This window comes from Rhipicephalus microplus, chromosome 1, assembly GCF_043290135.1.
Source record: "Rhipicephalus microplus isolate Deutch F79 chromosome 1, USDA_Rmic, whole genome shotgun sequence".
In the NCBI taxonomy this organism is placed as follows: domain Eukaryota; kingdom Metazoa; phylum Arthropoda; class Arachnida; order Ixodida; family Ixodidae; genus Rhipicephalus; species Rhipicephalus microplus.
In genome coordinates, this window is record NC_134700.1 from 235,926,662 (window position 1) to 235,942,180 (window position 15,519).

The window sequence follows — 15,519 nt, forward strand, 5'->3', positions numbered from 1 at the left end:
GTGGTCTGAGAAAGCAGTGTGAAAAACGAGTTCACTGGAAAACATGCGACGTTACACTATCCTTTGTGTAGAGGAAGTGCTTTGCAGCATAACATGCCCAATCTTAGTGCTTTCCTAGTGTGATGGGGAAGTCCTGTTCAATGAAAAATCTTGAATTTCTTTTTCTGAGATGGTGCCTACTAGATGCAGCATATTTTTTATATCTGATTATTTCTGTTCTTTATTTCTTGCTTTGTAGACAAAAGCACGTCTTCACGAACTTGTGTTCAGTTTCACCCCGCATTCTTAAATTTGTCAATTTATCTAGCTCGCAGATTAGGCTTTTGCAAATAGTGAAATTTAGGTTCGTAGTGAATTCGTAGCGAATAGCCATTTTGTTCGAATAATTTCAAATTGAATTAAATTAGCACACATCACATATTACACAGAAAACTGGGCATATTTGTTGCGACCCAACTAACCTGCACAATATTTTCTAAATGTCAAGACCTGTGCAAATACCATTCCTTTTGGTTCAAAATAAGTGGAAACAACTTGCAATAATTGCAGGATTTGACTTTCCGTAGAATGCAAGTGATAAGCTGTAAAATATGTCATGTTTTAAAGTTCGCTCACTTTGAGTATTTAAGTCGATATAGCAAGCTTTTGAACACAAATGATGCATCGATGAGAGGGTAATATGTTAATTTAACCTTGAAGAGAAACTTTGTGGCGGCCAAGATTTTGTTTGGATAGGCGCTTTCATGGCTTAGCACTATTTCACTGCAGGGAAACCACTTTTACATTAGGTGACACGCGAACTAATGTACGGTTGAAAAGGTGCTTTCATGGTTTCACCCCCTCCCCCGCTGCGGTGAAACCACCTTTGTAGAGGGCTACATGTGGATTAATATGCTCCTATTCGTTCATTTTGACTATATTGAAGTTTTCAACATTTCAATTCAAATTGAAGCGAATTAGAATACAGTAATATTTGTTGAAATATTCGAAGCAGTCGAACATTCCCACAAGCCTACACAACATACGTATTTGTTCATGACACTTGTATTTGTGAAAAATGAGTTGATTCCACTTTTTGTTTATGTGTTGCATTAAGTATGAGATGCAGTAGTTTCTTATGTAATAACATTTAGTGCAACTTAAAGAAAGCACTCACCTTCCTTGTGGTAGGGAAAGAGTTGCAGCCGTTATCATCTTCAGTCTCTTGGCTTGCTATGGTAATTCCGATGCAAGTGTTAGTTGGCACTCATGACACGAGAACAATTGCCTTGTGTGTGCCTCGACTGCAACTCTAATCACTGCTGTATGGGTCTCTGTCTCTGTATGGGCTGTATGGGCTGTATGGGCTGTATGGGCTGTAGTCTCTGTATGGGCTGTATGGGTCTCACTGCTGTATGGGTCTTTTGATTGGTTGATGCGGTGCATGATGGCTCCGTGAAATGCAAGATGCTAAGCTAATTTTTTTATCTGTCAAGATGGGTGCTAAGGGGGGGTTGAAACGGGAGTAGGTCACATTCATTTTGAGGTGCACAGAGAAGCACTTTTGGAAACTATCTGGTATAGTACTAATAGAAAAACATTACTAGTTACTTTTAACAGTGAGATTGTGTATGGAAGAGTCATTTGTTTTTTGCACTGATTGAAAATACAGCCAGTGAAAAGCACGCAAATATGAGACAGCATGAATGAAACCATGACAGCATGAATGAGACAGCATGAATGTAAACTACTAAACACATACACAGGAGGAAATCTTTGTAGAAGTACTCAGTCTTCACTGCTTGTATTCTGTTCTGTAAATGGCTTTGCATTTTAGAGAGCCCTGCAGTTTTAAATTCTTTTCACACAGATACCTTATCTTGTCTAGAATAGAGATGCAAAATTTCCAGAAATTTTGAGCAATGTGAAAAAAGTTTTTTTTTTTCACATTCTTTTTTGAAATTCTAGAAAAAAAAAATGGAAAATGAATTTTTTTTAGCATACGGCATTTATTGCCATATAGTTAGTTTTTTGCCAAGTGTCAAAAGCACCAACTTTCATTCTGTAAATTACTGAAATGAAATGCTTTCTTTCTTTTCACAAACGAATGCAGCATTTAACAGATCGAAAACAGGCCAGAAGCACCACCACGAACTGATTTAGCTCTCTGTGAATTGTTGGGGCTTCCTAGAATTGTTACGGCAGTTAGAATAAATAACTCAGAAATGCCTGTTTCATCGTGGCTTCGACTGTGGAAACATTGATCAAGATGGGTAAAAGATAAAGTTCTCTTATTCAGAGTCTGTCTCACTCGCTTCATCTGTAGCGTTCTTCGTCATGTTAAAACGTTGCATTAAGAAAACCGCAACTGCTGTGGCAGTGCTTACATACAGCAAGTCCCAATGCACCGCCAACGGTCTCTGCAACCGTGAAGTGCATGCACGTGTCGGAAATTGACCCAACCATTGCAGAATCTGCTTGCACATGGCTTTATAAGCAGACTTTGGCAACAGGTCGCACAAAGGTAGGAGGGGAAAGTCAAAACTGAACAATAACAGGTACGAAAGCATCGGAAACTACCCCCAACACCACCACACCCAAAGAACGAAGCTGACTTTATGTGAAGTCGATGGCGATTGGTCAGCCGTCGTTTGCTGTTTTGATAACTTGTGCGATGTTTCGTTTTCACGTACGATGCTGGGCATTACCTAAGCTTTACTTTTGTGTTTTGCCCCACGGAAGTTCCGCCTCAATTTTTACAACTGAGCTAAAAAAAAACAAAAAAAAAGTTGTTTCAGGAATTATTCAGTTTTTTTCCGCCCTTCACATCTCTGGCTAAGAATGTTATACCGGATTTTTTATCTAAAGCTGCATCTACCAAAGAAAAGAACAATATGCTAAGCCAGTCTTTTCTCTTTTTTTTTTTTGGGGGGGGGGGGGGGAAGAGAAGGGGCACTGTTAATCACTGGCATGGCTGACAAGTGCACAGGCCACTGCAATTCAGTCAATCATAGAAAAGCTGCCTGAAAATAACAATGGTGCTAGCATTTTGTGCGAAATTAGTGATAAAGCTCAAAAGCACTTGTGTCGCCACCTAGCTTAAAGGGACACTAAAAAATACAATGCCTTGGTTTAGATTGACAAACTGCACCCTGAGAACTCTAATGCTGTATGTTTCACCATCATAAGTTCATTATTAGCTGAGAAATGCAAGGTTGAAGTTTCGTTTTAAATATCGCACTGAAATTTTAGCAATGTGACCGGAAAAATTTCAAAATAATTCTTCGTATTTTTGTAAAACCCCCACAAATAACGATGTACTTCATTTTTATAAATTTGAAGCTATGTAGGACCCAGTTGACACCTTCATAATCCGACATCTTTTTGTTTGCTGCAGGAATATTAAGGTGGTGTATCCACTTGCATTTTTATTTGAATGTTTTTTCACTTATTGAGTGTCGTGTGGTAGTGAAAGCTATGTTTCTGACATAGTGAAATTGTACTGTGCTAATAAGTCTCTTTGTTCTGTAGTGTTCTTTTAATAATCTTGTGGCAGTAAATGGGTACGGTCAAAGCCACTTGAAACAATATCAGCTTTAACAATACTGTATATCTGTTATAGCAATGAGAGGCTGCTGCACTGTCAATTTTCGTATGTTTTCTGTGCGGTAATTACAGGCTTACCACAATACCTTCATGCCGCATTATCGGTTATAACTGAATTCTGGCCGTTTGGTGTTCGCGCAGAAAGGTAATAGAACACGAAACTCTTGAAAATAAAACAAGAAATTCAAGCTGCTAAACCTTCACCCACAACTCCTTCTGCCGTGCGCTCACACCTGTTTGGTAGCCCTTTAGTATTGTCAAACATGAGTGTCCTTTCAGATTCACGGTATGCTTAACCCTGCAGCTTTTAACATTGCAGCAAAGTTTATTTTTGAAATTATCTATGTTGCGATAGTGGTTGTGGCTTCTGATAATGCACTGTCCGACATGCAGTAATACTCCGAAGAGTTGCAGCTTCCTAAACATCAGATGTTTCATAAATTGCCTCAACGGGGGCTTGTGGTGGAGCCATAAAAATGTCTGTATTTTCGGAATCTACAGCTTTACCATGATTATCACTGATGTCTGCTGGCATATCCCATTTGATAATATAGTTTTCTCTCTGCTTTCCATCCCCCTATTTTGCTTTCTTTTTCGTTCAACCCATCTATTTTGTTTTATTTGTGTAACTAGTTTATAGTAATTACTTGTTAATTATAGAAACTACCAGTTAGTATGTCAACTGAACTTTCATGGCACTTGGTTATTACATGGGTCCAACGGAAGTAATGTGGAGGCTTCCTAATTCATCCAAAAAGTGTAATAAATGAAGTACTGCTTATATGTTGCTAGAGCTGCTGATTACTATTCAGCTTTGTATTTCTCCTTTGTATTTGCAATCAGTTGGGTACGTATTGTATGCCCAAGTTACTAAAATCTGCTGTTGTGATATACGCATTGGTAGTAGGAGCAATGGTACATAAAATAACGTTGCAGTGCTTTATTTTCTGCGACACATGTGCTCTGGCACCAAAATCAAAGTGGGAAATATGTTTAAAGATATCATATAGCTTCAAGTCGGTCATGTTGGCATCATCAACCAGGGCGTTGAAATCGTTTGTTTTTTTTTTTTTCATTTGTATCGCAATGAAGATTAGCTGGGTATCAGCGGATCCACTATAACTATACATTTTGCTGTCTTGCCTTAACAGCGAGTGATAAGATATGCAAAGGCAGGTATTCGCACCCATTGACGATCAGTCTTAAAAGGCAGCTGTGTTCATGTCACATGTGGTAAAATGTTTAATATAAATCCAGGCCATCTCAATAATTTAAAGTCAAGTAAATATGTGGCTTCCCTTGCCACTGTTCGCCCTTATGCAAAATGTATTTTCTTACTTTAAGATGCTGTGTTATATAGTATAACACCGTTGAGGATGAAAACATGCACTTGTGCTATAATTGCCTGTGTTAAATACTGTTTCACACGACATATATTGGCAATAAAATGGATTAGTTAGTGGCCTAACTTACCACCGATATAAGTTGCTTTTAATATTTATTTTATCACTTCGAGAATGACTGTATAGATGGTAACATTGCTTTGTCCCATCTTATTCTACCAGGTATTCTGAAGGCGCAAGCAGGGCCGCAGCCTGTTGTGAAAAGTATACTAAAACAGGACCAACACCAGGAGGCCAAGGAAGATGTCAAGGGCATTTTGAAAACAGAGCAGGTTGTAGATGCCGCACCAGCCACTCCCATAAAGCCTATTCTTAAGCCAGAGAAGCCTTCTGCCGACAAGGAGTCCTCGAAAAGCTCGGGCAGCGAGTCGTCCTCGGAAGAAGACGAAGAGGAAGAGGAGTCGAGCTCCGAATCAAGCTCCGAGTCATCTAGTGAGGAAGGCAGCGAGACTGAGGACAAGAAAAAGATTCTTCTGGGTGGTCAGCGTCATCTGGTGATAGCGCAGGGCTCTTCTCCACAAGCGTCCCGCAAGGTCATATCGAACCCGGCAGTCCAGAGAAAGCTCAATGCTTCACTGCGCCGCAAGGAGGAAGAGCGGTGAGGGGAAACTCCTCCTTCTCTGATCTGGCTCTCTTGCCTGCTTGTGGCACCCCCTCCTTCTTCCTTGGGGCAACTTTGAGTGTTGCAGCGCTGTCCAGTAGTCGAGATTTCGGGATATGGCTTGCTTCTCCTCCCGGTGCCTTCAAGCTCCTGCATGTTTTTGTATAAAAGCCTGCTTTACTTTTTTTTTGTTGGTGTTGCTGGTAGTGGCTGCTAGCTGTGCTTTTGCCTGTGGGTAGCTTCTTCATCCAAAAGTTGCTTGCAGGGTCGTTTTAGTTGCTTGGACATTGTTCCGTTGACCTTGAACAGCATGAGGCTTTCCCTGCTTGTTGACTGCTGATGTGCGGTCGTTCTTGGCAACCAGTGAGATCATTTTTTTTCTTTTATTCGAAGTTGTGACTTAGCAGTCAGTTCTTTATTCTCTGGCTAGTCTCGAGAGTTTAAGACTTTAGGAGGTCCTGCAGGTTAGTTTTATATATTTTAAGAGTTTAGCGGAGAGAGATTTAGAACGTGTTGCGAGCCGCTCTATTTAATTCTTAACAGCGGACTGCTACTTGAAACTGTTTGTACAGTTTACTTCGTGTAATAAATTTTTACATTGTGGAGCTATCTCTTAGTCTGTGCTCCTTTATTACAAGCATAGAAAGAAAATGTGTGGTTTACAGATTGTGAAGAGCCAGCAGAGTAAGCTATACATTCAGAAAAAAAATATATCTATAGGGTACATCACGGTGTGAAGAGTTAGAGGAGTGAATTTTGATACTTATATTTTTTGACAGCCCAAAGGATTTCGTAGGTTTTACCCCATCAGCTCTGATAGGTCCATTTCAGTTCTCCTTAGTAGAATAGTTCATTTTGCTACGTTACTTTTGTTCCTTATGCATTATAAACTGAGGTATAAACATTGTTGAAACCATTATTTCAGGTAATTTCAAGTTTTTATATGAACTGGTCTTCTGTTGCCGTTAACAAAACGCAAGAGCAGTAGCTGGCTTTGCAAAAGGCAGATATTGGGGGACTGGTTTGGGATGCTAGTTCTGCTGGCTTTGAGAATGAAGTGTTGAATCTGCTTATAGAAAGCATTGCTTCACAGTACGTAAAGCTAGGATGTACAAGCCAGGGTTAAATTCTTTGAAATCTGTGCGCACTTGCTGCACTGCATTCCTGGCACTGTCTCATGTTGCATGTGCACGGTACCGAGATCATATGTGCGTCCTCGTGCACTTGTGTCTGCCAATACACTAGGGGATTTGTGTTGGCATCGTTACATGGTGATCTTGAGGTACTAGCTTGCACAAAAGTTGTGTAAACAAATGTTCAAGTTTGACAGGCATGTCTTGTGCCTACTCAATATTTGGTAATCATGGTAATACAATGGAAATCTGTCAGTCGAAAAGCAACATTATCTGTAGGTGTATTATACACAGACATTGTTACAGCTGTCGCATTCTTGTGACAGGGTGACCAGGGGTAGTTTGTCATGATTGTACATGAAAAGTCGTACTACCACTCGGTGCATGTTTCGTACATGCTTCACATATTCTGGAAGATTTTGTTCCAGTCCGTACTGTCAGTGTCAAATGAAACTGGAACAGCGGAAAGCCTTTGTGAAAGTGTGGTGCGTGCCGTCCAGTTGTCACGATTGACAGGTGCATATATTTCCGCATACCGTATTTACTCGATTCTATCGCGCCCTCGATTGTAACGCGCATTCGGTTTCCACGACGAAAAAAAAGTACGACATCGATTGCAACGCGCACCCATTTTTCTCGTTGGCCCGCACAATAACACCACTCCGGAAAATGACTTCTTTCGGGAGCGTCTTCCATTTAAATATGAGGTACGGGGGAAGCTTGTGCCCATCTGACGTGTAACAGAGCATTGTTGTCACTGTAGTTTTACCGTGGACCGATGTCAGCACGCTAACTTGCTTCACCCCCTTCTCGATGGTTGTGGTGCCAGGCATGTCGAAGTAAAATGGCGTCTGATTGGCATTCCCGATTTTCCCAAGCAGGTAGCCGTTGTTGTGCCACAATTTTAGGACGAACCTCTGAAAACTGTGAAGCTTTTCATCGTACTCCTCCGGCAACTTTTGGCATATGCCCGTTCACTTTCGGAGAGAAAAGCCTTTCCTCTTCATAAAGTTAGTTAGCCAGCACTTGCTCGCTTTAAACTGGCTCGGCATTAGCCATTTTTTTTAAGGCTAACTGCATAGCCTGCACTTGGAGCAGTTCTGTCATCATGGGCCGCTGTGCCGTTCAGTGCTCAATCACATACTCGCCGAGCAGCTCTTCAATTTGCGGAAACCAACCCTGCTGTGGTCCACTGAAGCCTTTGCGTGAATCTTTGCTGTCGACAATATTCTGCTTTTGTTTTCGCCAGTCCCGCGCACACGTTTCGGAAACTCCGAACGACCGCGATACGGCCAGATTTCCATCCGTTTCGGCACACGTGGCATGGTGGTGCACTCGTTGGCATCGTGGTGCACTCGTAGAGTTTTGGAGTCGGCCCTTCCATGTCGTCGATGCTAATGCACTACAAGATGACGAATTCCTCAGCACACTTACGAAGTGCCGCACATGGGAAACACATAGGCAGAAATGGCCGACGCACGTCCGGGGCAACCATTTTGGAAATGCCGGTGGCAATAGAATGACTGTATTCATTTTTTTGCGTACTTGATTGTAACACGCATGCGATTTATGAACTCCCGTAACCGGAAAAAAGGTGCGCGTTAGATTCGAGTAATTACGGTATATGCGTGCCTGTTCATAGTGATAAGTGGACGGCGTGCACTATAGCGTTGCGAAGGCTTGCTGCTGTTTGGGTTTCATTTTATCCTGATAGTACATTTTTCAAGTATTCTGTTATGCATGCTATATTGTTAGTTGCAGTCTTTATGCAATGTCTTGTAGGCAGAAAGAAGTCTGGTTTTACTTGACCATATCGTGGTAGTTGTGGCAGCAACTGCAGTTAGTATTGCTGTTTCATATTGATAATTAAGATTTAATTTTTATTTAATAGCTCTAGCCATTAAAGTGACGGTTGGGAATTGACTCACTTAACTTAGTACATGATGAACATCCAAAATTTTTTAACCACAGCCTATGAGATGCACAGTACAATGTTAATGCTTGAATGCACCAGTTGTTATTGACTGCAGCTCAAACTATGCTCGGCTTTGGGCTTTTGCTTTGCCTAGTAGGCTTAGGCTAAAAAAGTGCTTTCTGCATTCCTTTGCATGTTGCCATGGTATCACCTAAGCCCATGAGAATACACATGAGGGTCTATACACATTTGTTTGCTCGAATACCATCGCCCTGAGGTATGCAAGCTGTCGAACTGCTTTCTTGCTGAAGGTTTTTGGCACCTGCTGTGGCTTGCATAGAGGTTCCTAAAGTTAACTAGAGGGTACTCTGGCGCTGCGATCGTTCAGCGACCATGGGAAGGATAGGTAGTACATGGATTTGCCTAGTCTTCGTACTTGCAGGTGGCGAATCGCACTTGTGGCTTCGTTTATTGCTGTGTTTCGGTTTTGTTTCGAAGGAAAGAACGTAAATGGTTAGCCTAAAAGATAATAGTGATGAAGCGCAATGACTAAACATTTGCTGATTTTTGTTTCGTGACACAAAATCTCGAAGCCACGCGAACACAACTGAAGCCAGAAGTACGAAGATTAGATAAATTTGTGTACTACCCATTGTTCCCATGCTCGCTGAAGCGCCGTGCGTTGCAGCTCCCATTGACGCTAGTGCCAGAGTTCCCTCTAGTGTATATTTAGGAAACTATATGGTGGTTTGGAAATAGCCTGGATTCATAAATATTCACTGTGCACTGGTATATGCTGCATAGCTATCCATGGTGTTACGTACTGTGAAACCAGTTTGTATCCACCAAGGCTTGCTAAACAGTTCAAGCTTAAGAACATAGTGTTTTACTGTGGAAAAATGAAGGTTGTAGACCTCTAAACCGTATAAAAAGCTTTAGGCTATTCAACCTTCACATAACGCTGATGAAAGCTGAGGTCTTCAATAGTGACCCTAGGGTGAAGATATCTCATAAAAATTATTCCGAAGCCCTCACTCGGCATCTGAAATGACTGTGAATCTTCTGCATTATGCTAGAGGTGCAGAATATTAATTATAGTTGCCTAAAATACTGGCTATCACATAAAAAAAATGAGAGAACAATATCCTGAGTGCTGGTGCCACCATGGTGTAGTGGTACTCTCTAGTGTCGTTTGGTAGAACACATGGCAAAATGACCCAACAAGCAGAGGTGCTGCTGAAGGTACAGTTACTAGATTCTCTTACCACGGCACAAGAATACTAATATCATGGGTAATTTTTCAGTGGGTTTAATATTGCTACCACTGCACAGTGGTGACATGTTCGTACTTCAGTCTCCTAAGCTGTTTGACTGGCCAGTAGCAGGTGCGTAGCAAGGGGATGCCTCACCTGGCAAAACGTCCTGCTCCCACTACTGAAATGTGTGTCCAGGGTAGGATACCTACTACCCTGAACTTTCCTCGTCCGCTGTGCCCCCCCCCCCCCCCCTCACGAAGCTGTAATGAGCGCACTCGCATAATAAACGCTCCCCTAACATCAGTGCTCAAAATTCGAATTTTTTTTTTGCATCGAGTTATAAGCACACTTCCTACATTCATCCGCAGCAGTCCTGCTACCAGACACCTTGCGCCTCCTTACCTGTTGCACCTCTTGCGTTTTTTTATTATTATGGCGACCCCCCCCCCCCCCCCACGGCTTGCTCCCCACGCCCGTCTTCGCCCGTTGCCACGTGCTGTATTTTTTCTATCCGTGCGCCACAGGAGGGTTCATGAACGGTGCGAGTGTAGAGACTGCACAGCTGATAGGCACACAGTGAGCGAAGAGCGAAGGGGACGAAACTGCCCGTGACAACCGACAATAGCTTCCTGCAAATACGAATCTTTAAGGCCCAACGTCGTGACCGGTAATATAGGCAATCGCAGGGAACTGTGGAACACTGCGGCTTCCGGTTCGACGCACTACGCGGGTTAGCAGCGGCACGTGCGCACTTTTGTACCGCTCCGCTGAAAAAAGCACCTCTCTGTGCAATGTCAGTGCTTTAGAAGTTGGTTTTTTGTTTCTGCTAACCGTGACTGTGGCGATGACAAGGTACGAAAGCCATAAACGGTAAGGAAACTTTTTATCGCACCAAAATAATCTGCAATGCTTTTATGCTGCTAGGGGGTACTGTCAGTTTGGCTAGCAGACAGCTCGATACAATTGATAGTTTTCATTGTATATGTTACTGCAGATAAAAAAATCACCATTTTAGGGATTTCAGGGGATGGGAATGATTGAAGCAGTGTGCTAAAAGTTCATTTCGGGATCGCTGCTTTGGTCGACATCGTCCGTCGATCGACATGAAGCGCAACACTTCATGAGCGTGTTGATATCATTTTAGAGATGATAGTCTTTTTTGGGGACCTTCGATGCAAAAAATTTTGGGTCTGTCTGTACATTTGTCTGTTTGTTTGCCCTTAACGATACGCTAAACGGCATCAAGTGATACTCCAAATGGCCGACCCCATTCGCAGCGCCCACCAGTATTGCTCAAGATTGAGCGTTAATACTTGTGCGATTGTCAATTAAAAAAAATTATTGCGCATATCTGAGGCACCATAACACGTCAATATTCTGTCTTTTTTTTACTATAGGAAAGACATACATAAGTAATTATAAGGAGCATAACGCTTATCACTCTGCGCTGACCATGCAACGCTTGCACAAAGAAGCGACACTCGCTTCTTCAAGGGACGACACCGTGGTGGCACATACCCGTCGCATAGTGTTCTACACCTTATTGCCTCCGAGATGGGTGCGCACGCCGCCCGCTTTTTTTTTTTTTTTTGCAAGATAAATGTCAGACAGAGCTCGTGTCTCACGTGTAATGTGACTTGATGCGCTTGTTCGCCTTCGCTGCACGCTCGAGGCACTCTAACGCAGTGCCTCCAGAATACCCCCAGACGCAAGACTATATTCTTTCGACGACATTTGTAGTGTAGCTTGAAGATACGAGGTCATTTTTTTTCTAGCCTTCAGCTCGTTATTAGATGCATTTCTTAGTCGAAGCCAGATGCTTATTTGAACGCTGATCTTGGTCAAGCCGCGCGGCAAGGCGGCACATGAACAATACAGCCAGACATAGACGGCGCTGAAGAATCGAAACCGTGCGCTTGTTTAACGCACTTCTTTGTGTGCCGTCCTGGCGCACAGTTTGACCACGATAAACGCAAATGAACTCGTCCAGCGTTTCGTGTAAACTTACTCTTGACTGAAGCTTTCTCGTTTTTTGTCATATGTATAAGTGCAAAGGCCGGCGCTTATCTCGTATGGCAGGTAGAATTTGCCCGCACGTTCCCATATCTTTGCTAGGCGCGCCTGCGCGACAATTTCTCTATATAGTATTCGCAGAAAATTCATGCGTAAGATTTTTATTAGTTCAGAATACACAGGTATCTGTGTATCTGTCTTCGCACACTCTGGCTCCAAGGCTACTTGTCGCTGTGGCTTTTTTCAAAGACGCGGCTTAACTCATTTTTGTTTCTTCGTTTCATGGGAATCAATACATGCGTTTGCCTTTCACGCTGTAGTTGGAGCAGCCAACAGCTGTACATCCGACCATGGTTTAGCAGGACGAAGATAAACGGCCTACCGCGTTCGCGATTCCAGAATCATCTGATGCTTATGGCGGAGCGGTTCACCATCGTCTACTTCTTCGAACCGGAAACCGGCAGCAGACGGTGCATCCCACAGTCCTTCGGTCTTTTACTGGTCACTTATTGTCACTTCGCTTGTTCTCCGCGCGTACAGGAACTTCTCACGTGGAAGCGAGGCGGCGGCCGTATTTTGTTGTTAATCTTGTTATCGACGGTTTGTTTTGATGCTTCTGGGGTAGCTTGCTGTATTGTTGCTTACTTGCTACAATGTCAGCGGCGTCGTCGTGGGAGGTTGCCGCAAAGTTGGCAAAGTGCGTCGTAGGCTTATCACACAATTCTGGGCGCCTCTCGAAATCGCAGCCGATACCACTGTTGCGGTTAAACGATTGCGAGAAAAAGTAGCTGAAAAATGCTTTTCTTTTATGGCATGTGCGGGCGATGCGGGGGCAGCTCGCAGAAGATAGCGCCGTAACCCACCGAAGATGAGTAAAGTGCAACAAAAAAGTTCTTTCCGAACAATGTACGCGTATGTCAATTGCGAAAGGCTAAGGGACCGAACTTTTGTTTTTTTTGCATCACCGCATTCCTTGCTCATCCCGAAAAAAGTTTTCATAAAATTGGCCATGCATAATAAACGCACCACCAACTTTGCTCCGATTTTTCGATTAGAAAGTTCGTTCATTACTTGAGTCAATACGGTAATGCCCATATGGTATGTAATTGGCCGATAGTATCTACTGACCGGGGTGCGTTATTTCTAAAGTTTTCTAGTGAGCACAAACGGTCTGGTATGCTAGAAGATTGAGACATGCTTTCCTATTTGCCGCAAGATCGAGCAGAGTCGGCGCCTGGTGGCAACTGGCCGAAGTGGCGAAGTGTGGATTGTTCCGTGCGTCATTTGCTAGCCTGTCGTGTTTCTATGTGCGCATACGTCATGCACGTTCTCGAAGTGTGGTGTGACCGGTCATGTAAGCGCGAGTGAAACTATTTCTACGTATGCCTGAAATGACGTATGGAAGCATTTGGTCTTGCTGGGCTGCTAATGTATTGTAATAAGATAGGCGAGTGCAACTTTCCAGAGTGCTGTTTATTGTAGTCATACCCTCCATTCAGCAGAATGTCGGTGTGGGTGCCACTTTCTGTTTAAAGCACATCGCAAAATGCTCATCATCCCCAACATGAGGGCTATTGGATGGTGTGTGAATGCAGCGTTTTATAGTGACTCGGTTGTTAAAAACAAAACAAAACAAAAAACAGGCTCTAGGCTATGCACTTGAGAGTTGTTTAAGGTGTACAATTTGGCACTGTAGATTATCGATCATGCGAGGAGCTTTAGTTGTGTTTGTCTGGCTGTGGTACCACTACAAAGAAATATTACTATCACATAAACTGTGACACTACTTAAACTGTACTTAAGACAGTTACCGTGCGCAACCATTTGTTTAGATTTAAGAACGCTTACAAGAGCCTGGATGTTTAAAATTAATTCAGACGGCATGCCTTGTATAGAAGATAGTATGATCTTACTGATAATTTCATCTTTTTTTTATTGTCTTCAGCATTTTTGTGGCATTGTTAGTGACACGGAAGGCGGTGGTCATTTTTTGCCTGAAAAAAAAAAAAAAGACATGCTTGTCCCATTAACCAGACCTTTGTTGTAGCACTGTCATGCACGTAATTCATCGATGAAAGCTTTCTGCTGAACTCTTGTATAAATTTCTTCATATTCCCACAGGTCCAAGATCATGTGTGTACACGTGGTAAACACAGCATATCGCAAGCGCCGTCGGCCACTAAGCTTTCCTGACTAGTCTTACCGACTGTCCCACATTTCATGGTGAACAGAATGAGAGAAAAAGAAAAATATGCGTACAGGTTGCGAACGGTAATACTGAATCGCACAGATATGCGGTCTTTCTACGATCTTTCTTTCTATTTTCTCGTATGCAGATTACAGAGATGTAAATAAGTAATTCAGTCACGCTACAGCAGTTTGTAGCAGGCTGAACACAAGCTAACCACGTACAAACAACACAGGAAAGGCGTGATTTAGTGCGAAAGCGGGAGAAGTCACCCAGGGCGAGCATCCCTATGAAAGACAGACTGCACTTTACTCGCGGGTAATATTAACGTTGCATAGACGTCGTGCACCGATTCAACAGAGAAGAGCGTAGGTATTAACAGTAAACTGTAGTCAACGCATTTTATTCGCCGACAATCGGCTCAGACCGCACGCAACGACGCGCCGCTGCGTGTATTTTAATACGCGCCGCCGACCGCCTATCCACTTTCGCGGTACGGTGCTGCCACCTATAGCCCGATCTCGCCGCGAACGGCAACACTGAGACACACTACTATCTCTAGTGTATCTGTAAAGACTCAGGTACAGGATTCAGACATGTCATCCTAGCAGCACACTGGGACACACTGACGCATGATGCTTCATTGTGTACAGCCCCTACGGGGTACGACCTTTGTTCAACTGGCACCACTCGCAGATCAGCGGTGACGGCACACGGTATGACAGGACAGCACGCGCCTTCGGGCAGGTCGCGTGACTGTGCTCGGGTAGGTTTCTGTATACCCAGGGGGTCCACTTGCACAAGCGGTGTTAGCGCTCCCGTTTCCCGTAAGCGTTTTGTTTCGTTGCTGGTACTTCTCTGTGTACGCTCGCTGTGTTACCCGATGCTGCTGTGGACAGATTTCTAATGGAGAGTGCAGTTAGTATCTAGTGATTCATTCTCGTAGCTCACGTACTTGCTTTCGCATGATTTCATGACTTGGATAATATTTCTGTGCGCACTTCTTCAAAGCATCTTTATTCTGTGGCGTGAATTTTGGGTTTTATTGTTACTTGACAGCTGTCGGGGCAGTTATTGCGCTGTAGAGCCTGAACTCGTCGAGACCGAAAGAATCCCGTAACGCTGTTGAGAAATATTTCAAATTTCGCATGTGTTGGTAAATTATAGCTTCCATGATACCGAAAAAGCCAGTACTCTCTTGCCAGAAACGTATTCGTAAGCCGAGGAAAGGCGCGCACATGGGCCGGTGGCGACGTGCGACGTTACCGCATTAAGCTACTGTGACGTCACGCATAAGCGGCTACGCGTACTCGCTAGCCACAGGCGCACTTCTACACCCGGTTTCGGTTTCGTATAGACAAATGCCTCCGAGACTGAGGGTTTCTTCGTGGTGCCGTTGCCTGGGTTATCGCTCTTTCAAGTACG

The 15,519-nt window shown here is 43.4% G+C and overlaps 1 protein-coding gene across 4 annotated transcripts in view; it reads left to right on the forward strand.

Moving 5' to 3' along the window:
* LOC119166252 (uncharacterized) overlaps positions 1-15,519 on the forward strand; it is a 180,841-nt gene that overhangs the window by 52,399 nt on the left and 112,923 nt on the right. For all 4 annotated transcript variants that reach the window (XM_075891645.1, XM_075891646.1, XM_075891647.1 and 1 more), the window contains exon 14: positions 5,151-5,586. In XM_075891645.1, coding sequence (XP_075747760.1) covers positions 5,151-5,586 — 436 coding nt within the window. The remainder of the gene's footprint in view (positions 1-5,150; positions 5,587-15,519) is intronic.